General features: G+C 42.4%; 3 protein-coding genes across 6 annotated transcripts in view; 1 reads left to right on the plus strand and 2 right to left on the minus strand.

The window, feature by feature from the left end:
• Positions 1 to 66: 66 nt before the first annotated feature.
• ints10 (integrator complex subunit 10) lies at positions 67 to 7,778 on the minus strand. 2 transcript variants are annotated; one of them, XM_034092825.1, is made up of 18 exons: positions 7,015 to 7,778; positions 6,862 to 6,929; positions 6,658 to 6,761; positions 6,408 to 6,547; positions 6,242 to 6,323; positions 6,006 to 6,146; positions 5,695 to 5,869; positions 4,596 to 4,765; positions 4,356 to 4,489; positions 4,056 to 4,209; positions 3,718 to 3,800; positions 3,163 to 3,318; positions 2,482 to 2,590; positions 2,078 to 2,157; positions 1,757 to 1,919; positions 1,530 to 1,623; positions 1,180 to 1,248; positions 67 to 774 (listed from the first exon to the last, which is right to left on the minus strand). In XM_034092825.1, the coding sequence occupies exons 1-18, from the start codon at positions 7,141 to 7,143 to the stop codon at positions 618 to 620; spliced, it is 2,208 nt and encodes a 735-aa protein (XP_033948716.1). In that variant the 5' UTR covers positions 7,144 to 7,778; the 3' UTR covers positions 67 to 617. The 2 variants fall into 2 exon arrangements, with proteins under 2 accessions (XP_033948716.1, XP_033948717.1); XM_034092826.1 differs by lacking the exon at positions 1,180 to 1,248.
• Positions 7,779 to 8,137: 359 nt separating this feature from the next.
• slc25a51b (solute carrier family 25 member 51b) lies at positions 8,138 to 12,214 on the plus strand. The gene is made up of 2 exons (XM_034093197.2): positions 8,138 to 8,462; positions 10,344 to 12,214. The coding sequence occupies exon 2, from the start codon at positions 10,417 to 10,419 to the stop codon at positions 11,353 to 11,355; it is 939 nt and encodes a 312-aa protein (XP_033949088.1). The 5' UTR covers positions 8,138 to 8,462; positions 10,344 to 10,416; the 3' UTR covers positions 11,356 to 12,214.
• A 1,794-nt stretch (positions 12,215 to 14,008) lies between these two features.
• frmpd1b (FERM and PDZ domain containing 1b) overlaps positions 14,009 to 24,738 on the minus strand; it is a 29,487-nt gene continuing 18,757 nt past the window's right edge. For 2 of the 3 annotated variants that reach the window (XM_034092908.1, XM_034092909.2), the window contains 9 exons: positions 24,394 to 24,519; positions 24,192 to 24,311; positions 23,391 to 23,524; positions 21,139 to 21,265; positions 20,840 to 20,932; positions 20,455 to 20,637; positions 19,980 to 20,181; positions 18,805 to 19,785; positions 14,009 to 18,596 (listed from right to left, as the gene is read on the minus strand). In XM_034092908.1, coding sequence (XP_033948799.1) covers positions 16,015 to 18,596; positions 18,805 to 19,785; positions 19,980 to 20,181; positions 20,455 to 20,637; positions 20,840 to 20,932; positions 21,139 to 21,265; positions 23,391 to 23,524; positions 24,192 to 24,311; positions 24,394 to 24,519 — 4,548 coding nt within the window. In that variant the 3' untranslated portion in view covers positions 14,009 to 16,014. The remainder of the gene's footprint in view (positions 18,597 to 18,804; positions 19,786 to 19,979; positions 20,182 to 20,454; positions 20,638 to 20,839; positions 20,933 to 21,138; positions 21,266 to 23,390; positions 23,525 to 24,191; positions 24,312 to 24,393; positions 24,520 to 24,738) is intronic. The other variant, XM_034092910.1, reaches the window with a different exon arrangement.

A 24,738-nucleotide genomic window follows, 5' to 3' on the forward strand; every position in this document is an offset into this window, starting at 1 on the left:
GTGGTAAGAGGAAGTTCAAATGGGACAGACGGGACAATTGAATAAAGGGGACATAGTAAGATAAAAACAAATGTGGGCACTCTGGAGTGTGTATACTTCCTATTCTTTTCTGCATTAGCATTATTTTCCAGAGGTTCTCATTTTTAACCTTGTACAATAGACTAAAGATAAACTAACCTCTTGTAAGCTTGCATTGAATAAATCATAAGGCAACTGCTTTAGTGGACATTTAATGAAAACGTTTATATAAACTAACACTTCAAGTTTGTAACAAAAACAATAAACTTTACACAAGAATATCAAAAATGAACTTCATTCTTTTGTGAATTTCAACTCCCACAAAATGTTACAATAGGATTTAACCGATTTTGAATGTGGTTGAGCACATGTTGAGAAAAAACTACAGTCTTACTAAATCTGCACGAGAGATGTATATTCAGAAAAACAGCATTATCTCCAACTCTCTGAAAAGAGAGATCCATTTTTAAGGCAAGGAGACCTTATTCAGTTCTGTGATGGACGATGATGAAAAGAGGGACAGAAAATCAGTCCAGCTGCATTAACACTGGTCCTGGAATCAAAAGTATGAGAAGGTGAGAAAAGTCACAGGCGAGGTTTCAAGGAAGAGACTGAATGATCATGATTTTCTCATTGATGCAGAACCGATGAAGCACACTGAACAGGTTTTCTCCACATCGCGACACCTGCCTCTCCATAGCCAGACGGAAATCTTCCTTGACTCCTTTGGTGATTCCACGAGTCACTGTGTGGTGTCTGCAGAAAAAAGGGTAAAACAATAATCACAAACATACATATGGTCAAGAGATGTACTATTATGAGATGATTTGAGGCAGAGATTTATGCCGTAAAGACAAAATCATAAAGAAACAACATATAAAACAGGTTCATAAATGAAATGAGATCAAGTGTTATGAAAAGGTAAAAAAACTAAATTGATTTCACAACAAGACCAACATCATCCTCAAATAACAACAACAAAAACAACAACAACGATGACCACAGAAAGACGAGCAATGGCTCAAATAAAAGAAACGCTGACATGAAATCAAACTCTTGATGTAAAATGACAGGCCCAAATCAAAACTGTGGGATGACAAGCCTTGAAGTTGGGAATGAAGGAAGGGTGACTGGTGTGGGGGGGGATGGGGCCTGGGGTACCTTTCCATCGTCTGCACCCCTTGTAGCAGGAGGGTATTTAACTCCACCCCCAAGGCGGGACTAGGGTTCCTAAGGGACAGCAACATTCAACAACTCTTAGTCAGTGAGGGTGCATTCAAGAGTCTTAACTTCTACAGCAATGAATGAAGGAGTTAGATAGAAGGTTATTTCAATCATAAACCCCTTCTCTTTGCCCACTCCATTTAAAGCATTTGCAGTTCAAAGCACATTTTCCCCCACAGGCGATGTCTACCAAGATTATTAATCAATATCACTTTCAAACAGCAACAGAACGGGAGTGTGCAGAGTCACGATGCAAACTGACACGTTTAAAAAAGAGAAGTGCTTACTTGATCAGCATTCCCTGATTGGGCAGCAGCTCGAGTTGGATCCTCCCCCCTTCTGGAGTACGCAGGTAAGCAAACTCCTCCAGCATGTCAATGTCTGACAGGAATCATGAGCTCATGGAAATTACAATCCAAGACAAGGGAACAAAATCAAAGTAATGGGTCTTTATAAGCAAATCCATTCATATCAGGCTGAGGCTTGGGTGAGCAGTTACAAGTAAAAAGGATACTGGTGACGTAGTTGAAGAAATTCTCATACTGGAAACTGCCTTGCTGACAGATCTTATCCACTGCCTTTAAAAACAGCATCTCTCCCTGTGGCCAGTCGTGCTGAAGGAGCACCACCACATGGCCGAGCGACAGGTCGTCACGACTGTCTGTAAAGGTACGCAGCTAAATACACAAAATAAAAACAAGAGAAAATGGGTTGCACAAGATTTAATGCCTTAATAGTCTAGAAATACATCGCCACAAACAGTCCCAGTGAAACTATCAAAAACAATGGGGACCAAAATACATTTCATTAATTATTTTAATTATTTAATACATACCTTAAAGCAGGCAAACATCAGCTGGAAACAGAAAGGTAACACAGCCTTGCCGGTGCAGGGAAGCAATCTCAGGTCATTACCTAGACATCGCACAAATAAGTCACTCACAATGTTCTGATGTATCATAGCAACATATTTCTGTATCGCATGACAAATATTGTTATTCCTGTGAGTTCAGTATCAAGTGATGTTTTTAATAGTCTGTTTTGTCAAATCAATATGTAAGTTGCAGCGATGATAACTTCCTTATAGTATTAATATTAAGTTACAGGTTAAAACTATATGTCACAACATACAGGCAGACACAATAGCATTTTCTTTGCTTATTACAAAGGGTCAAAAAGCCGTTTAAACGTTAAAATCATTAACTGAGACATGCTCTACTAAAAGCAAGAGGTATTTACCTTTTCTTGTTTTGGTTTTGCCTCGACTCCAGTCCTCTGGGCTCTTTGTGGGTTCTTGGGTCGGGGGCGTCAGCCCACAAACGACATCAAGCAGCTTCTCACAGGCCAGCTGGTTCACACATACAGTACAGTACATGCATCACATGTCTAAACACGGCAGGGGTTTAATGTTAAATAATGCATAAATTGCCTGCATTTATTACGTCATATGTCCTCAAAATCCAGTTGTAATGACATGTTTTTGTGTTATGTAACTTTTTGCTAGGGCAAAATCGTTTTTGTATTATTATTGGTGAGCACATTCAGCTGAAAATGAAGCTTTGCAAGTTTAAAATGTAAAAGTCATGTGAGACAAATGTAGAAGCCTTGGGGCAAAATGATCACATATCAGTTTATATACAAAGTATATATATGCATGTGTATCTCAAAGTATCTGACAGTTGAACTCTGCTCTGCTGCAACTGTGAGCCTCTTCAATTGACCTTTAGTATAACGCCACCTGCAGGCCAATAGGTGTTAAGATTATTAAAGGATTATGTTTTTTGTATAGCTCTAAACATTTGTTAAGAATATATTAAAAAATAAAATAATATACAACATACTGTAAATGCATTTCATATGATGCAAAAGGTACAACAAAGACTGCTCAATACAATATGTTAATTGTTAGTGTGTGTGTACCCTGTATTCTCCCAGTGCGTAGTGGCAGGACGCCTGCTGAATCAGAGCCCTGTGGTGCTCCAGACTGCCCTGCCCTGAAGGGCTCTGCTGCCCCGGCTGAGGCTGCTGCACTGCGGCCATCTGGTGCAGACTGGAGAGGGCTTTACGGTACTGTCCCTGGAGACACACACACAGATATGATCATCATAGGGTCACGACGATTCATAGAGAAATATGAAAAGCTCTCATTTTAATATTTAGACATATCTCCCAGTTAAGAAACCCACATACTGTTTTAAGTCACTGGCCGTTATCAGTTGTGTTACAGTATGTTTTATAACCTCTTTTTGCCTCATTCTTCAAAATATTATATATAATAAGGTATACAGTATGTATTGATAGATACTGTTTATTGCTGCTCCTCCAAATATTTATCACAAATAAATAAAGTTAAATGTAATAAATGAAAAACTGATAAAATACTTTATTGTAAAAAACGGTATATAAACAACAGACAAAAGGGCAGGAAGGGTGATGTCACACACAGAAAGCAAATACATCATAACCGTTTCTTGCCTGATATATGATCGTGTCGGTGAGGAATATTCTGAACCACAGCCAGCTGTCTGTTTTCCAAGAGGCACAGATCTTCTTGAACTCTGGTTCCAAAAACAAAAAATCAAGACTTTGTTTATGAAATGTTCTCCTTTTGAATTTGTGTAACTTGTTATGTTTGATCATGTAACCATCGGGGTTATTGACACCATATAGGTCGATGAAATAAACAAGCAAAACGTTTTCATCTGCAGTAATTGTGTTTTTTTTAATTCAAGATATTGAGTCCAACTAATCGAACTGAACTGATCGTGTGTGTGGGTGAAACAACAACACATATCAACAGAGGAGGTGTTTACCAGTTTCCAGGCCGTCGTGGGAGTGGAGAAGGTCCCAGCTCTCCCTCGCTGTGCGGAAACTCTCAAGAGTCTCTGACCAGCTGGGCATCTCAGTCTTGTTTACCAGAATGTGTCGACCGCGACCTTTTCCCAACCCCTCCTCATCATCTGAGCTCTGAAATGAAAAACAAACACAGACATGGTCCAACATTAACGAGTAAAAAAGGCAGGAACAGCCACACTATAGTCACATACGAGTCGACATTACATCAACAGTATTTCTGGTCTCAAACGATTACATTATATCCGTTCTGTACTCACCATCGTCTTCTCTCTCCCATCTGCCAATTTGCGTTTCTTATGTTTGCCAGCTCCTCTTTCTGACTCCAGATCGCTATACACCGAGCTGAAATCCTCTACAAGGATCCACGGCCCCGAGCTCAGCGCATTCACACCTGCCATAGATAGACCCATCATTTTTGATCCTTAGAACTTTCATTGATAAGACAATAGTGATGCATTTCCTGAGAGTGAAATACACCAACAAAGAGAGAGGCTGACCCTGGAACAGTGCAGGCTGAACAGAGGAGAGGTAGATGAAGGCGCTGCGGAAGAGGACGAGAGCAGCACAGATCACCACTTGACTGCAGCACCGGGACCTCGTGTCTCCTTCCAGACTGGGCAGGTAGCGACACAGCTCCTTCACTCTCAGCAGCATGTCCACATAACTCCTAGAATACATGTACACAAACAAATAATAATTAAAACCATTTGTGTACATCAGCACCATCTCTTATATGACAGCAATACATCCATTTACATGAGTACTGGTAGAGTAAATATAATAAACAGCTCTCAGTATAACACAGTGAAATACCACAGCCTTCTAAATGACCATGAATCAACACTTCTCTAAAATAAAACCGTTTGTGAACATCAAGATCTGTGCAATTGACTCTTTTTTTAGTGTGTTCAAAACATATGCAATGATTTGTTACTACATTTTATTCAGATCTATTCTGACAACTGTGGGCATCTCCATTTCTTACATGATGACAGCAATACATCCATTTAGATCAGTTACAGTAGACTTAATTAGAAACACCTCTCAGTATAAAGTCACATTTAAAAGCATCACCAGGCTCAAACCACAGCCTTCAAAATGACCACAAATCTAAATGATCTAAGATACTTTGAATAACAGAATATTATGGCCATGAATGTAACATGTATTGCAGAGCTGTTGTAAAAGAATGCATTCATTTAAGCTAGGTGTTGTTGTTTTGTTTGTTTCCGTTAACCATCAAGTGGGAAATAAGTATTTTGTTGAGTTTCTCTTAGTATACTAAGAGACTGTTATGTTTGGCTGTGAAAAAAAAGAAGAAAAAAAGTATTATGATGGGCAGACCATCTATTTTTTTTTTTTTTAGAAAGGGGCAGGTCATATAAGATTGTTTTCTTCTCCCTGCTCCTTTCAGCTCAATGGTGTGTTGTACAGTCATGTTTTGTTGGCAATTATTGTACAGTGAGTTTTGCGTACCATGAGCGGGACAAATAAAAATGAAATGAAATAACTTGTTGTTTATCAAAAGAGCAACCTGAATACAAAACAACCATGAAACACAGTAATGGCTGATTGACATGCAGACAGATACACTACCTCTGTCCCTTGTCTCCCTGCCACTCGCAGCGTGCTCCAACGACAGCGACAATATCCAACAGCCTCTCCCAAGGTTCTGCCACCACTGACGACTTTTCGGACAGGCCGTCTATCACATAACGCTGGGAGCCACGGGACACAGTGGGGGACTTCAGAGACCCACCATCTTGAGAGCCTGAAACAAAGAACACAAGGAGCAGGAAACATCAGGCCGGCAGTCGAGAGAAACAATATAGAGGACAAGAAATCTTTGATGTATCACACTGAGATAAGGAAAAGGAAAGAGCAACATCAACCACTTGCAGCTTCACCTTGTATCTGTACATCAGCTGCGGGTCCACGGGTCACGTAGCCGATGTAAAATTCAGCTGCTTTTAGCATGTACTTCTGCATCAAGCTGGCTGGCAACCGCATGTCCATGTTGTTCATAATCAAAGGAAGGACATCGCACACTGTAGTAATAACAACACATTCGATAGGAAGTTATTGCATGTACAGAATATTGATTTGGATCAAAAGCATGTTTTAGTGTGAGTGTTTCAATCACCAAAAAGTTTTCTGAAGCAGTTGACGGGAGTCTCTACATTCTCTGATGCCTCCGCCTCTAACAAAGTTTCTCCTAGACTGACCTAAAATCACAGCAGAATGTACTTAGCACCGACTGTTTTAGTGTTAAACTGTCAACACACAGAAGGTATGCGTTCATTACATACCCCGTGCTGGACCACAGACTCTGGAAAGCGCTTAAGAAGAAGGAGCAGCATCTCTGCCTTCTCCAAAGTGTTGAAACACTGCTCTGTGGCTTTCAGTAGCATCTCACACTGCACACGGCCAGGCAGCGTCTCAAAAAGCCCTGGGGAAGACAAATATACACGTGTCAAAAGATAGTTCAGATTTCCAAAACCATCAATGTTTCCCACACTTAATTATCACTCTCTTGACAGTGAATCAAACGTCTCTCACCTCGTAGAAACAGGGCATGTTTGTCCTGGGAGTCACTGCGCAGTGCAGCTGTGATGACACTGATTTCTCTCCAAACAATGGGCTGATCTGGGAAGTTTATAAACCTAAAGATTGGGGGGGGGGGGGGGGGGTAACTGTTAGCTCAGACTCAGCCAAGGACATTAAACATGAACACTTGTACAGAGCTAGTACACTGTAACTCACATGTCATAGAGCAGTCTCCCTGCAGAGGCTGTCCTCTCTGCATTGCGCTCGATGATGTACATTTCATACTGTGAAAACATGTCAAACACAGTTTAACATTGGAAACACAACAGAGGATCCAAACACGTAAGAAATAGAGCAGCCTAATGTTACCTGTATATTGAAATCTGCAGGGTACAGGGTCCTGGCAGTGATGAGCCAGGCTTTGGCCGCACAGGGATCATCAGAGACCAGATCCCGGGCTCTCTTCACCAAAAACTCGCAGTCTTTTTGAGCTGACATTTTTACATGCAGCTACTTTTTTATACCGAAGGCGACACACTGAACTAGCTAATGTATGCGGTTGTCCTACATACGGACACGTCTCGGTGGATATATTTCAGTTGCAGTATGTAACAGTTAGCCAACGTTACGCTAAACAGAACTGTCTACATACAGCTATATTATATAGTTAGCAACACGAAGCTAGCTGACTTGCAGCTGTCATCTTTGCTCCAACTGTTTACCAGATCGTGCTAATGTTATGCAAGTATCTCATAGAAATGTAACAACCATGAATATGAAGAGAAAAGAGAGCAATTATAGGCCGTTTTGAAATGTATCAGGCAAACCCATAGGGCAAACCTAATCCTTTATTTACCAGCAGATCTCTTAACGTTACAATAATGACGTCCCGACACAGTCGTAAAACTGTCGCTACATCCTACTTTACGACAAAAAACGACACGAGTCAATTCTGACCATTTGAACCGTTTGAAACCTTATTTCAAACAACACTGTCAACTGCTCATACTTCAAGTCCACTCAATCCGTGTATCTTCCTCTTAATTGTTCTTCTTTCTTAAACCAGTAAACAGAAAAGCGACTTTTGTTGGTTTTGCTCTTTACTTCGGGGCCACAGGGGTGTTTGGAGAGAGGGGCGGGACTCTCGGAAGTAATTTCAAAACAAAAACCCTCGTCTGCTAAAAGACACTTAATTATTGAACCATCGAGTTTGAATCTGTCATTATCTTTCTAACTTTAACCGAACTATGAAAGCTGTCATCCACCCCTCTATAATACTAGTTTTATCAATACAGTCTGTCTCTGACTCTGAGAGGGAGAGCAAGAGATTAAGTGTTTTTTTACCAGACGAGGGCTTTTGTTTTGAAATCACTTCCGAGAGTTCCCCCTTTGGCCACTTCAAGATGCAAAGAGCGATACAGACGGGAAAACACTATTGTAGTCGCTTTTATGTTGTTTATGTACAATTTTGAGAAAGAAACATATTTAAAACGAAGCTACCCGTTTACCTTTGTTTCAATATTTTTTTTCCGGATTTGCATTGTTATTTAGGTGAAATTACTGAACATGTATTGAACACATCATCATTGGCTGAGAGTAGCTAGAAAGGAACATATTTTTTAAGGGTTACTAGGGAAAAAATGAGGATACGGTGTTGGAAACTCATAGAGGAGTAATATATGCCTAAATAAAGATAACTTCAGATCTGCATAACTGCGCATGCGCGTCTTCGCGGTCACCTGCTGCTGCAGCCCAGACAGGCACGACCTACAGCTGTTGTGAGTGACCCAATTACCCTGCAGAAAACTGTCCTCCAGGTAAATACTTATTTATGAGCCCGATCAAAACTAGAAATGCTTGTTTCTACCCAGTCGCTGTCAGAGAATTCCCCAACCAATCATCAACACATAGCGTTTGTCCGTGTTGACTCTGTAATGCTAGTCACTTAGCATGCTAGGCTGACATATATTTTGTGTTAGCATACAACCTTTATATCTGACTCTGTTGTCGTGTCATCTTTCTAACTTAATCCCAAATGTGATCGTGTATTCCCTACACAGCCGAGTAGGCACTGTCCTTAACACCGTCAAGCTAACAGTCTATTAGCCATGTTAGCTTAGCAGCCTAGGGTGTGTGAGTTAGCTTTTGAGCTAAGCATGCTAGCCCATTGATTTGTGGATTTTAACAGTAACTAATATTGTTTCATACCCTTACTGTAATTTAAACATTTGATGATATTAAGCTTTAATGTATGTGTGAGTTATGTTGATCTATATAGTCTATGTTATCAGCCCCACATGCTAGGAAAACAGGCATGTCACGGCAAGCTAATATACAGGAAGTATCAAAAACAGGGAGAGGGCGTAACATGCAGTAATGGAAAAACAACAGATTACGTGAATGGGAAGCTGTCATCTGCTCAAATCTGTTGATTGGGTTAAATTATTATTATAACCTGGTTGACTTTGACATTTTAAAATGTGTTGACTAATATTTGCTTGCTGCCTTTCAAACGTGACACAGGAAAATATAATCTCAGAAACATAACATAACTCCACTATCCGAAATTATATAAACTCTGAATGAATAGTGTTGGCTGTAGAAAGTATACTTATCATATTATATGTATAATGTACTGGTTAGTGGTGAAACACCTTCATGTGGTTGCTGGTGTGCTGTTGTGTACACTCTGAAATGACACTTCAAAGCTTCCATGTTTTGAACAAATGTCTCATACTTTAAACCTGGGGACTCTTACATTACATAACTGGTTCTCACAGGTCAGTAGCCATGTGGCAGGTTTGTCATACTGACTGCACATGTGTGTAAGGATTTCTAGAAAGATATTTTGGTTAACATGCTATGACCTCACATGACCTCAAAGCTGTTGCCACTACTATATCCTCCTTGGTCTATAATTAGACACACAACTTGCTGTAAGCACTGAATGTATTTATACTTTTATTTTAAATGTAGATAGGAGGTTGCTTTAATTTGAGAAGATTTGTTGTTTCTATTGCATATGGCAGGGTGTGCCACTAGCCTCTTAAATACTTTAAATGTTAAGGATGAATATATGGTGCTTTGTAATGTATGTTAAACCTAGTGTTTCTACTGCCTATAGTTCTATACTGTCGTCCTGCAAAGCTTATCAATCCATAACTATTGTAAACGTGTTATTACTCTTATCAGTTGCCAGGTAGGTAGGGCAAATACATGGCTTTAGAAGTGGAAAGCAGATGGCTGAAGGTGTGAAACAGTTTTGAGGCAACATGTAGCTTGTACGGGCCATTTAATGTACAACCCAACAGTATATATCATATTAGAGAGAGAATCTTCACAAATATATTGTCTCACTATACATGTTGTTGGAAGATATCTAAATGGAGCTATTTTATATAAGATTGCAGTTGTGTGTTTATTTAATCAATCTCTGTCTATATTCAATTGAATATATTTAGATCATATTATAACAGTTGTCTTATATATGAGACAATATTCAATTTTTTGTGTGTAATTTTCCAGTGATTTTTGCCATGTGATAATAAAATATGGAAGGAAATATATTGTGTGAGTGCATGCAATCTCCCCATTTACATGTGTATGGGGATCCCTTAACTGTCACACTATCAAATGAATAATAATCAGGAGTGTATTTGATATTAATATGAATATCTGATATTGTTCCTCTTCCACAGGGTGTATATTTTACAGAAGAGTGTGTTGCTGATGTGAAGATGGAGGACCAGGCTGTGGAGCTCTGAGCCTCCCATGGCTGTCAGCACCATGGACTCGGAGTCGTCCAGGACCCCTCAGCCTGCGCCCGCCCTGACAAATGGGGGCTACTCCCTGCTGTCCGCTCGAGCTCTGGGTGCCAGGCTGGGCACCCAAGGGAAGCACTATTTTTGCGGCTCGTTTGCAGCTTTTACCAACATCGTGGTGACTTTCCCCATCCAGAAGGTGCTGTTCCGCCAACAGTTACACGGTGTGTTGGCCACTGAGGCGGTGCAGCAGCTGCAGAGGGATGGGCTGAGGAATCTGTATCGGGGTCTGCTGCCCCCGCTGCTCCAGAAGAGTACTACAGTGGCCATCATGTTTGGCCTGTACGAGGACTTCTCTAGAGTCTTACTAGACCGGGCCGCTGGCAGCGGTATACCGGAGCTGGCAACCCGGAGCTTTGCTGCAGCGTTGGCAGGAACCGCAGAGGCCATCCTGACGCCGTTTGAGCGTGTGCAGACTCTTTTACAAGACCATCGTCACCACGGGCGCTTCAAAAACACAGTCCACACCTTCCGGACACTAGTGACTGAGCATGGTGTCAGAGAGTGCTACCGTGGCCTGGTGCCTATACTTATTCGTAACGGCCCCAGCAATGTGCTCTTCTTCGGGCTCCGTGGGCCCATCAAGGAGCAGCTCCCAAAAGTCAATAGCCGGGCAGGTCACATGGCAAGTGATTTTGTATGTGGAGGGTTGTTGGGGGCAGCCCTTGGCATTATGTTCTATCCCTTAAATGTGGTCAAGTCCCGGGCCCAGTCTCAGGTGGGTGGAGCCTTCCAGCCTTGCAAACAGGTGCTGCTAACAGTGTGGAGAGAAAGGGGCGGCAGTGTTGCCATGCTCTTCAGAGGGGCCACTCTCAACTACCACCGTTCACTGCTCTCCTGGGGGATCATTAATGCCACCTATGAGCTGCTGCTGAAGGAGCTGTCATAAATAATAGAGATATAGAGAGCGAGAGAAAGCATTTAAAGGGAAAAACCTGTGTAAAGTGTGAGAGTCATTTGTTGAGAAGAAAGGAAACCGTCAAGTAAAGCCGATGTACTTGCTGTCTGGCACATTTTTTGGGGGCACACAGACTGAAAGACTGCAGCATAGTTGCACTTCTAACAGGGGCCAACCGTCAGTGTAAGATAACCCACCTGCCACATGCCATGACTATTTACTGTTGTCAGTATTTAACAAGACACGAGCTTTAGCCTATACAAACTTGTGCCAGGGTCCAATTAAAATGCCCTTGTTTGCTCTCTGAACAAACATGTTGTTGAGCAAACAACATTGTCGTGCTTTTTTCCCACAGTTTCAAGCAAAAGTTAGTTCAATAGATTAATTGTTTCGTCGTATGTGCTGTGCTGCTTTGTGGACAACATGCGTCCGTTTGTTTGACCAAGAGTCTTTCCTCTGCTTTCTGCCCCTTAACTCAAACACTTTTGACAATGGATATATCCCAAGATGTTCTGGCAAGAAGAGTGTAATAAAATATAGAGTTGGCTGTATTATTTCTATTTGTGCTCCATTAAACTATTCAGCCTATATAACTGTCATATGATCAAAAATCTATAATTTCAGAAATTGTTGAAATAAGTGTGAGTGATGTCTGTTCTTGGAAATACTGTCAGGCTTTTTTAAACAGTTCCTCCTTTTACACATGATTTTAGTTTTGTTTGCCGATTCAAAATGTAATGTTCTTTCAGGCACAATTAGTCTTTGTTTGGTTCATAAAGTGCTCCTGGCATGTGTTGTTTGAGTTTAGAGAAGTGCCCGTTGATGTCAGTAAAACACAGTTACACCCAGATCTTGTCTTGTTTCTATAATTACAAAGGAAAAATGTGTTCAATCTTTACACCACAGCACATTTTTGTTTTTATTTTACAAAACCTTTGCAGTTCCAGAAGAATACCTTTTGAAATTAATTTCACATTTTCTGCATTTGTTAATTTTTGGGCATTTATTTTGTTCATTGATTTTTTTAAAGTAGTGCTCCTAAATGTTTTTTTACTTTTTATAAACTTCAAATATCACCAGTTTTTATACATGTAACCTCCCTCTTTCCCCTCTTTTTAAATCTTTCTTCTCTCACCTTGCTCTCCTGTCTGTAACATCTGTTGACATAATGGGCTCAGATTTCAAGCTTGAGTAGACGCTGTCACCATGCCGCAGCTCTTGCTGGGTACGTCAGCCCGAAGAGGAAAGGCATGCTGCCTGGACATTGAGTGAGAGAGAGACTGAACTGAGTAATGGTGCTGAGAGAAGACTGAGGCAGAGGGTCGTGTTCAGTGGCACACAAAGCTCAAGCTGCCATGTAAATGGATCACTTGGCCTATTTCTCCAATCCTTTTCATTCCGACTGTCCACAGTGTGCTGTTTCCTGAGCATCTTTCTGGGATTTTCCAGGGCTTTCTCTTCAATAGTAAGACTTGAATTATCTCCTGAAAGTGGGACACCTTCATTAATGTTAAATAATGCTGTTTATAATTGCTAACTTTTCTGCAGCACGAGTCACCAAATCACTATGAAAACATCAAATGACTAATTGCAACCAAATGAAATGTTTAAACAATCTATTAAACTTGTTGATAGTGAACACGTCTGTTATGTGTACTGAGATACATGACGTGTTTTTCTCAAGAGAATTGGCTGAAAACATGGTTTACTCGTGTAATAAGGCACCTTCTGACACTGAACGGCTTCTTTGTGCTTCATGTCCACGGTGCCATCCTCAAAGTGACTCATACCGTGTGCACTAAATCCCTTCTTCATAATCAATCATACAAATGGCATTACCGGTACAATAGAGTTTGGTAGTCAAGCTGAACAGACCTGACACTGGATCAAAATGAAGGATGGGGCAAAAACACTCCAGTACACTCTTTAGTTCAACACCTCTATCTGTCATTTCTGTCACTTTCTTGACTATAGAAATAGCTCTCACAGCAGGTCTACACTTCCAGACCGTGTTTTTTTTTACATGCGACTTTTCTAGATTACTGTCAAGAAGTCAGACTGTGGATAGTGATCAGATTAAGGGCAATCTGACATGGGGACTTTGGATCAGAGAGGGTTGAGCTGTTGTAGCTAGAAAACCGCTCAGCTCTTTGGATGTTGCCTTTCCTTTTAACAAATGTCTGTCTGACTATGATCTTAAATTCAATCTTACAGTTTTCCACTCAAAATTCATTCATATTCAAGAAAGTATTTTAAAAATAGAAGTGAAAATGTTGCACTCTAGCTCTGAATAATTTAAGAGACATTCCCAGTACCAAAAGAGAAAAAGTAGGCCTAGGTGTACCCATACATTGAAAAACACTGCCTTTCTAGGAAGTATAACTCAATGGTTGAAAATAAATCCGTCAGTAATCGTCATTAGCAGTATTAGTAGTCCAGTGATGGTATCAATACAACGGCTGTTTAGTCCGAGAGGTGTTTTTCCTGTTGTTAAAAGCCAGGATGGTAAATTGGATGTCTTATGACCTGATTTCAAGTTTAATATTTAGGGAGGAAGCTTTGAAGAACTGCAAGTTGTAACATGACATGAGTTGATAACTGTTGTATAGACAAAACCCAGACATTCAACTTCACTAAAGTCAATGTGTAATTTATACCCAAACAATACATTTCTTGGTACATAGACTTTATTGTACGTGGGTATGGAAAAGTGACTGCTCATGTAGAAACACAATGTCCTCTTTTAAAATGAAATGCGTTAGACAGTTTTACCATACAGAAACAAAACAAGTAGGTGACACAGGCACTCTTTACTGTTCGGGCCTGCTTGATGGACAACTACAGAACAACTACAGATGCTTTTGATATTAGTGCTGTGATGGACACTGGTGCTGGACCTCTGTGGCGAGTGGAAGCGCTGACATCTCACACGAAAGACCTGCCTTCTTATTTTCAAGCATAGCCACGTTTACAAAAAGTCTCTCAGTCACCTATTTGGATATTAAATATACCGACTATCTCCTCACCAGCTGTCACACGCAGTCTTTTATTTGGCTAATCCCCTTATCATATTTGTATTAGCAACTGCTTAAGAACCCTCTTGTTGTCTTAGTTGGCTCCAATAAATTGGACAAATCATCGAATGAGTTGGCATCAAGTGACATGAACAAGCCTTTTAGTGAACACTGTACATCAGCAAACTGATCGAGCAATGTAATCCATTTACTGACAATTCACAGACATCAGTAAAGACAGGAGTCTTTATATTGACAAATGCTAATTCCATGCAACTTTGCACCATGTTGCAATCCATAATGCAGCAGGATTTCCTGAAACACGACAAAGCCAACATTGCAAACAAAGAATGCATCCATTATATTCAGACAAACATAATGCAGCTATTGTTGTTTTTAAGTTAGCACAAAGAAACAAGGATGCAGTATGTGGGGGGTGGGGGGGTTTATGTTTGCATAGCCATAAACTAAGGTAGAGATGGAATAGGACACAGAGATATCATGTATATCTACAGTTCTGACCCCAGCGTACAGCAGTCAGTCCATCTGTCAGCATGTTATTAGTGTGGTGGTGCAGCCATAGAGGAAACCGTAGTGGGGAACAGTAGTGGCTCACTGTTTTAAGACTTTGGATCTTTGCTACATCTGAACATAGTTTAACAGTCACCCTTGTGCCTAGTAAAAACATTTTTTTCAACTACATAAATAAGGTCCCCTGTTTTGCTTCCTAGGCTCATCCACACATTCCCAGAAAATATATATGTCATGTCCTTTGGATGAAAACTAGATTAATGTTATATTACTGCATATGTTGGGGTAATGGGAGCATGTCCAAGATCCATTCACTCAGTCAGCCAGGGCCAGGGAAAGGGTAGAAAAAACACTTTACACAAGGGTATGTGTCTCATAAAAAGGTGCAATCTGTAACAGTCAAAAGTGCTCTCCCTGCTTTGTAATGGTATAGTTTTGTATCCCATTCATATGTAACTGTAGTTTTGAAAAACTAAATTGTTAAAAAGGTGCACATACAAAAACAAATCAGTTAATACCTGTATTTTGCAAGTGTGAGAAGTATGTTTTGTTTGTCAGTAAAACGTACTGCTCTACTAAACTTTAAAATGACAATTTACAGATTACACCTTGTGGAGTGGAGAAACCTTTAAAGCAGCAAAAGATAACATAATACTGTCTCAAAGAGAAGGACAATTCAAAATTCCAGTGACATCCATAGTTTTTTTTTCCACCGGAGACCTGAACATCACAGACCATGGTGCAAATATTGTAAAAATAAATACATAAATACATACATGGGTAATCCATCCTTACATACATACACATATCGTATCATAAAATAAGAGAATTATAAGATAATTATAAAATTCATAATGTACAAATGCATAGTCCATATGCGTCCAAGAAGAGGCCAAGCAACAATGTTTTCTCTCTTTGTTTACAGTTTCGTTTGATGTGTGTTTTCCATGTGAGTTTGTGTATTGTAGGTTAGAGATTGTGTGCTGTGGTGTGCATGGCACTTACTGTACAAGAACATAGGGGTTAAACACCACATCGCTCTGTGCTGTTTCCTCTTGGCTCACCTATAGAGTTAGTGGGTTATTAGTGGGTAAAAGTTCACAGGTCAAAAATTGAGAGGTGCGTGTCTAGGCGTGTCCGCTGTGTCTGGTGTGCGTGTCCGGAAGAGCTGCGTGAGTGCAAAAACGGACGAGATGAGAACAGTGCAGCGTTTGGCTAGTAGCCTCACCCCGTCACTCTCCCCCTGACCCTGTCCAGATCCATTGTGGCCCCCACTCTTACCCCCAACCCCAGACCCAGTTCCAGCTGTCTCAACAGCCCCAACAAACTCTCTATATAGACCCACTATCTCTTTCAGCTTGTCCATGGCCTCCTGGCTGTCATCATCCTCATCCCTGTGGCCCAGGCTGGCATTATGGCAGAGCTCACAACCAGGGCAAGGGTTTGTTCGCAGGCAGGCTGCTGACAACTGAACTAGGGCGCTGAAACTGTTAGATAAGGAATGTAGGGCTTCATCAGGAGCCCAGCCAACACGTGTGGCCCGCTGACAGCCAGAGGCCAATCGCCGAGCCTCCGCCTGGAGTAGATTCCTCTCGGCCTCTGTCATGGCGGCTGTGCTTGACCCAGTACAATTTGGGTCCGGTACTGGGGTAGTTCTGCCTTCAGTACCATTGTGATTAAGGTCCGGCCCTACATTTAGGACTGTTATATCCTGCTTTGAGTCTAGAACAGTTTGTTCGGGTTGTTCCAGTGCTCCCCTCTCTAAGACCAGAAGGAGTTGGTCTATATCTTGATGTAAGGAGGCAAAACCTCCCTTGAGCCCACCATAGTTTTTGTTGGTAAGTGTATGAAGAGGTCCACTAAATGAGTTTGTGGGGGAAACCGGTCGTGAAACTAGGGGACTGATTTCAGAGGAGGCAGTGGAGAAAGTAGAGAGCGGGCGTGGGTTGTCCCTCAGCAGCGACAGAATATTGGGCTTTGGTGAGGGTGGTGTTGGAGGAGAGACCGCTGGGGGTCGGGCAGGTTTAGGGCGTGTGCGGCGGGAGAACTCGTAAACGGTTAGCTCCTCGTCAAAGCTTATACTATCCTCAGTTTCTCCACTGAAACAGTTGGCGTAAACGGTTCGGCAGCCACAAGCCTCGCGGTGCTGCTGTGAGGGGGTGGTGTCAGCTTGTGAGGATGTTGGCGAGTCCCCTCCAATTTGCATGCTGGACACACCTCCTAACCCGACTGCTGAGTGGGACCGTGACTGAGGCTGCTCCGATGATACACTGCCACTGTGCAAACTATTCCCTTTGAGGGTCAGGTTAGGGTGGGAGCCGTTTGTCCCGTTGGCCTTTTTCATATGTGAGGTCACATCCTGGGCCTCTTTGATGGTGGCTATGACAACCTCAGCTCCGTCCTCCAAAATGTTCCTTCGTGCTTCTAGCTTTGAGCTCACTGCTTCTTTTGCCTTGACTGGGGTCCTGTTTAAGTCTGATAAACCGCTGGCTACAGACAAGCCAGAACCAAATCCAGATGTATCTCCATTGATGGAGCTGGTAGAGGGATAGTCAAGAGTTCCCAAAATCTCCTGGGAACGGGTCATGTACCAAGGTAGAGCCTGGATCTTCCCCCTCAGGGCAGAAGCTGGCAGTCTGCCTCCCAGGCTAGAGGAGCTGGTCCTCAGGTCTGATCCTGATCCAGATCTGCCAGGCTCTCTGCTTTCAAGGCCCCCAACACCTGTGGAGTTGGTGGAAGTGAGCGAGGTGGTAAGGGGGGGAGGTGTATCTGTGTTTTTCGGTGACAAGCTTTCATGACTCAGAGATACCCTCTTGGATCCCGACTGGACGCTGCCATTGCGGCTGCTCCAAGGGTGGATCCCATTTTGCGGACTAACGCTGTCCTTAAAGATCCCTTTGGATGGATCAGTTGGGGAGACAGGAGAGCTAGCCGGTAATGATAAGGGGTGAAGATTGGTGGGAGTAGTGGGTTTGGGGGGCACTGGAGGGGGAATGGATGGCTTTGTACCTGAATTAGAGCGAGGGATCAGGAGAAGGTTTGGTGGCTTTTTCATGGGTACAGCAGTCCCATTGATCTTCCCTTCAACTTTAGTTTCTTTTTCATCAGACATGAATGCTTTGTCATTGGAAACAACATTCGCTCCATTCTCCTGCGTGAGATCCTTATTCTTTTTTGGGCCGTTTTCTTGCCTCTTAGTGTTTTCCTCAGTTTTCAGTGCTGTAATGGGTAGTGGTTGCCTGCTGCAACGCACTGCTGTAATCAGGGCTGATGTGAGAGGCAGTCCACCTGCACCGGATGTAACAGACTTGAACTCCATGGTGTCTGGCTCCATTTCCAAAAGTTCAGATGACAAACGTCCAGAGGAATCCCCATTGCAGTGGGCATATGAACTCCCATGCTGGGGGGATTTGGGAGGAATGGTCTGAGGTTTGGGAGGCAGCTGGGGCTTAGGTGCCAATAGTGGTTTGACCTTAGCTTCAGGTTTTTGAGATGGCTTTGGGGCACTGGGCTGTTGTTTAGCAAGTGCATCTGCAGGGCCTTTAGGTGTCTCCACTTCTCGTTTGATTTTAGAGGATGTTCCTTTATTTCCAATGGGGGAGGGTGGCTCTTTCCCCGGGACAGCTAGAGGACCATTCCAGCCTCCACTCAACCGATTAGCATTTTGCCGGTCAGCCAGCTCAGCGTCTGTGAGAGAGAAACAAATCAAAAAGACAAGACGGTAAGAGAAGGGCATCAGTGAATTTATACCTCCTTTAAATTACATTAATGTCTCATGTTGCCTTCACATAAAATACCCTAACATACCCTTTTAGACAAAGTACCTTCACAAAACGTTGCAAAGACAGACTGTTTCATTCATCTGCAAAGTCATACAAACATGCTGTGAACTCACCTGATATATCAGGAACTGGAGGAGTAAATCTCTCCTGTGCATCAAAAAACTCATCTTCAGACTCTGAGACAGCCTCTTTGCCCAAAAGAGCTGGTTTGGGATTGGGTGAAGGCGTCAGGAATAGACCCTCTTCGTCTTTGGAGAGGCGGTGTTCAGCCTCTCTTTCTTTGTCCAAAGGAATCGAACTCGTCCTTATTGGGACTTTGGGAGGGGTCTTTTTGTTTCTTTTAATGGGTGATCTGTCAAAGGGTATGCTGTCAATCATTCTTAAATCTCTTGAACTAGGGATCTTAGAAATGCGTCTTAATCCTCCCAATCCTAGCTCTTCCTCCTCCTCCTCATCATCATCGTCATCATCATTATCATCACTAGTCGCCTCAGGTGGGCTGGGGAGGAAATCTGCCTTGGAGAGCTCAGCGAAGCAAAGGCAGGAGTTGTCATTACCACGGTAATTGAGGTTGGTGGGTCGCAAGGGCCCTTGATGGCGTTTTGGCTCCAGGAGGTAGGGATGGTGGACGTCCAAGCTGGGTAGATCTTCGCTTGTGCGTGTTCCCCGTTGTGCATCCAGGAGAGCCGGGGCTTTGGCTGAGGCGCTGCTCTCCTCCAGCGCAGCACTGATGGAGCCACTGGACAAGCTGGAGAAGCTGCTGGTGACCCGGGGGTCCGTGTGGTACCAGTTGGTCTCCATGTTAATTTCTTCATCCATAATACTAAATGTACGCAGACCGCTTCCTGTTGCTCCTTCTTCCTCTTCACCCTCATTTTCCATACTTTCTGTAGTCACTATTATCTTCACTTCCTGTTTGCCTTTGTGGTCCTCTCTCTCTTTTCTTTCTTCCTCTCTCCTCTTCTCTTCCTCCTCTCGCCTCCTCTCTTCCCAGTCCTGACTTGCTGGGTCTGGCCGTTTGCAATTCTGAGAATCCATTGGGTCATCCTCATCTGTCGAGTCATCTGAGTCACTGCAGCACCGAGACACATAACCTAATAAAACCAGAGAAAGACATGTTAGTAAGAGAATAATACGTTTTAAAATATTATGATATTATATTATGTGGCAGGCTTTTTTAACGGTACCCGTACTGGCTGGTGACATCAGTATGTGATGTGAGAATTATCTATGAAATGGCCAAGCCCAAAACCAGATTTTTTTTAAAAGTGAAACAGTTTGTGCTCACTTGTTAGGGACTCATAGCACACGCCCTGTATTTCGGCGAACCTCCCACACACACCTTCTTCAGCAGGAATTCGGTGCACCCTCACTTTTGGGCGCCCCAGACGGAAGACATTGACACTGGGATCCACAAGGAGTTTGCAGTAGCCTCCTAGCAGACACCCTAAGTCTTTGGCTGCCATAGAGTCCATCAATAAGGCAAATGGCTGCAAGGGGGAGGGCATTGCAGAAGATAAGGTCAAGTGATTAAGAGGGTAAGGAACAAAAGGAAATGGAAGGGGGGAAAAGAGGGAGAGAGAGTCACCTTTGAGTCCAATGAATTCGCTTTATAAAGCTAGCACTTAGGCTGCATTCTGTTGGTGTATTGAGGGAGAAATGCTTGACCTATATTGTGTGTGGTGAGTCCTTTTTGTGTATCTGTGTCAGTGTGTGAATTCCTACATGTTTATGAATAATAGAGTCTGCAGTGTCTTCCTCACCTTCATGTCGTGCAGTGAGATGCGCAGTAGGCTGACTTTGTCCGACTCCGACAGCAGCTCCACTCGGCTGATGCTGCTGAACTCCACCAGCGTAGAGATCATGTTGAGCTTGTGGTTGATTACCTGACTCATCCCATACTTGGCTCCCACCAGCAGGCTGACCAACACCTCCCTGTCCTGAAGCTGAGGGTGGATGACAGTGAGTATGTTACATAATGAGACACGACGGAGAAATAAAAAGGAAGCGGTAGAATATGGGGGAAAAATGAAGAGATGCAAATATATGAAAGATAACATCGTATCATATTTGCCATATAGATCCAAGACTGAATCAAGGTGTAAATATATCCCTTTACAAACAGACCACCAGCTGATATTCTCTTACCATCATCGTAGCTGTGTAGGACCGTCCCCCATATGAAATGAGCTCTCCCAGCTGAGTGAGGTAGGCCAACCGAGCCTGACTCGCAGAAATGACCTAAAACACAGCAGTGAGCAAAGAAGAAGAAGGAGGAGTGACAGTGAGGCAGAGAGCAAGGAAACGAAAACCATGGGGGACTGTTATGGAAGACTCGCTGACCAAAACTATTTCCTTCACAGGGAATATGCTCCACTTATTTCCGCATAAACATTACCCAGGCCTTAGATCTAATATCGGTGTTCACCCTCCTAGCCAGTATCTACCTTCTGACGCGGCTCGAGCAGGGCCTGGATCTTTTTGAGGTGATAGCTGATGGCTTTCCTCAGGTCCTTCTCCCTCATGTTGCTCAGCAGTGTGGGAGAGATGAAGCTTTCCATGCCAAACTCCCTCCTGTCACCAGCACACACACACAGGAATATAAAACACACCTATAATGAAGAACTCTGTAGCCTGAGGGTACAGAGTACATCTGCTCCCTGATCTCACGGCGAATTTTAAGTGGCTACTGCCTGAGATCGCATGCTGTAGTTTTATTAAATGTGCCAACTGCTAGGACTGTCTTAGGGAAGATGGCTTTTAGATGCGCAGCTCCTCTGTCTTGGAATAGTCTGCAATTGAAATGGAAACTGAACAATCTGGTGCCACTAAATGTTTTTAAAGCTCGGTTGGATGCTACTCAATCGGAAGCTGTTGGTACCTGCTCATGTGGATAGTTATTGTAATTGTAATCCCTGTAATGATGCTGTAAGATGTCCTTTTTGTTGTTGTGTTTATGTTTTTTATGTTTCATGTGGAACCTACTTGAGCAGGTCTCCCTTGAAAAAGAGATCAATGATCACAATGGGATACACCTGGGTAAATAAAGGTTTGAAATTAAATGAAAGCCTCCTGGAATTTGACATGAAATTGAATTATAGTACCTATATGCACTTGCTTTATTTGACCCAAAACCACTTAATATTGGTGCAACATGTGAAGTGGAGGGAGGCTGGGACTCTAACGCAAATGTAGAACTGTAGGAGATGTAAGAAACACGCAGTATGACAAAGCTAAAGGCCTCATAATATAGCTGTTTTACACTGAACAAAAATATAAACGCAACACTTTTGTTTTTGCTCCCATTTTTCATGAGATGAACTCAAAGATCTAAAACATTTTCTATATACACAAAATAACCATTTCTCTCAAATATTGTTCACAAATCTGAACAAATCTGTGATAGTGAGCACTTCTCCTTTGCCGAGATAATCCATCCCACCTCACAGGTGTGGCATATCAAGATGCTGATTAGACAGCATGATTATTGCACAGGTGTGCCTTAGAATGGCCACAATAAAAGGCCACTCTGAAACGTGCATTTTTGCTTTATTGGGGGGTCTGGGGGGGTCCGAAAACCAGGCAGTATCTGGTGTGAGGGGTAGGGGTAGGGTAATGTTGTGAATCGAGTGGCCTGTGTTCGTCGTCCATTACATACGCCTGCCCATACCATAACCCCACCACCACCATGGGCCACTCGCTACATCCCTACCCCTACCCCTCACACCAGATACTGCCTGGTTTTCAGACCCCCCCAGACCCCCCAAATAAAGCAAAAATGCACGTTTCAGAGTGGCCTTTTATTGTGGCCATTCTAAGGCACACCTGTGCAATAATCATGCTGTCTAATCAGCATCTTGATATGCCACACCTGTGAGGTGGGATGGATTATCTCGGCAAAGGAGAAGTGCTCACTATCACAGAATTTTTCAGATTTGTGAACAATATTTGAGAGAAATGGTTATTTTGTGGATATAGAAAATGTTTTAGATCTTTGAGTTCATCTCATGAAAAATGGGAGCAAAAACAAAAGTGCTGCGTTTATATTTTTGTTCAGTGTAAGTGTTTTGATACATTTTAGCATCACAGAGAGTATCTTTGGTTTCTATTTCCCCAGCCCAACAACCTTATAATACGACACAGATTTTAAAATGATTTTCTTCTCAGCAATTTCCCAAGGCCAATGTTCATTGTATGTTTCCCCGGGTCCATATGTAGAAAACCCTCACCAATAGCTTAACTTTGCACCTAAGCCTTAATAAAAAAACGTTATTTTTGTAAAGCTAGCCCCAATGTTGTGTCAGCAACGTAACATTCAGTAACGTGTATATACACACACACACACACACACACACACTATATTGTTGAGAATATACAGTCTGAGGTCTTATCTCAGAGGTAATCAGTTAGCAGACCTTACAGCGTGTAATATCTGTAGTTATTGTTTTCTTTTTCTTTCGGGTCAGTGCGTCAGTGGGAAATGGATTTGTGTTGCCTTGTGTTTGTGAAGTTATAGCTTTTAAAATGTGAACAAAAAGACAGAAAGAAGGAAAATTGGAACACCCAAAGAGAAACGTTTGGTCCCCACAAGAATCCAGTCACATTAATAGATTTGGCTTTCAGAGTGGTCCTTAACCAATTAGGATTCCCTCCAGTGTGACCCTTAAAAGACAAGCAAAAACAAATGCACATGACTCACGTAATGCTCTTGATGGAGGCCCTGGTCTGTCCACAGCTGTCCAGCCTCTCGTGCATGTGCAGGGCAGCAAGCCGGAGTGCAGTGTTGCATTTCATCTCGACTGCAAAACGCTCCCGCAGCACGTCACCGACACTCTAGAAACACACACAGTCCCAGCATAATGAACACATGCACATTACTGATAACATACCAGTGTGGAACTTAATATAACACCTTATTTTTATATTTACTCTTTTGACATAACAGCACAGAGATTGCAAAATACACAGTTTGTGAGAATAATTAGTAAACCAACACTGGGACATCCAAAGTGCCACTCACACAGCACCAACAACACAGCAGAAGACAAAGACTCCTCATAGAACAACACATCAACTTGACATAAGTGGCACTCCCAAGGCTTTATTGTGCAACATGAAAATGCAAAGACAAACTGTGGCTTTAAAGATTTTAATCCAGGGTTTAAATTAAATCCTGAAGCTGTGCTTTATCACAGCATATATACACACATTAGATTACCACAGGTTTGAACTAATATGATCAAGACAAAAGGAGCATGTTAACTCCAAACATCTTCATAACTTTGATTCCCACTCTATTTTTGTATTTTGGAGCAGATTTTGGGCAAATTGCCAGATTTATTTAATGCAAATTAAAGGATTATAATTTGCATATGGGAGTTTTTTTAACTAAACATTGTAACCTGGTTTCCATATGGATTTTAAAGAGAAAGGGGTCCTCTGAAGGAACGACACAAAGTCTGTAAGATTGACAAAAGGAGACAGGTGGAAATGAGCCTACCTGTAAAAAGAGGTACTCAAAAGTAGAGGGGTCATCCTGCAGCAGCTCCATGGGGTCCTTGGGGATAAAACTCACCCTGAACAGACATCTGTAGTCATGGGAGTCTTTTTTCTGCACCACCTGGGGAGGAAAAAAAATAGAGGTATTATGAACCACCATCTTAAACTACTGTGTGTGTTTGTGTGGATTTGTGTACCCCCACCTTCTGTATGAGCTCGTCTTCGTGCAGCAGCAGTAGTTTGGTGATGCTGTACTGTTGCTCTAGTATCAGGGCAAAATACTCGATGGCCCGGAGGGACAGTTTATCCTTCAGAGTCAGCACAATGTCCTGGAGCGGTGGAAAAACAACAGTTCAGACCCCCTTAGACAAACATGGTATATCACAGCCTGCTGATGGCAGATGGTCAAATCTGATCCCCCCCTCTCAATTCCCCCTGGCTAGGAATACAAATTGTTATAGAAAACAGGCTTTAATAATAATAACAATAATAATAATGTGCTTGTGAAAACGGAATCAGACACTGGGGTTTAGTTACTGACTAGTTGA

Source organism: Pseudochaenichthys georgianus, chromosome 10 (assembly GCF_902827115.2).
Source record: "Pseudochaenichthys georgianus chromosome 10, fPseGeo1.2, whole genome shotgun sequence".
Classification (NCBI taxonomy): Eukaryota; Metazoa; Chordata; class Actinopteri; order Perciformes; family Channichthyidae; genus Pseudochaenichthys; species Pseudochaenichthys georgianus.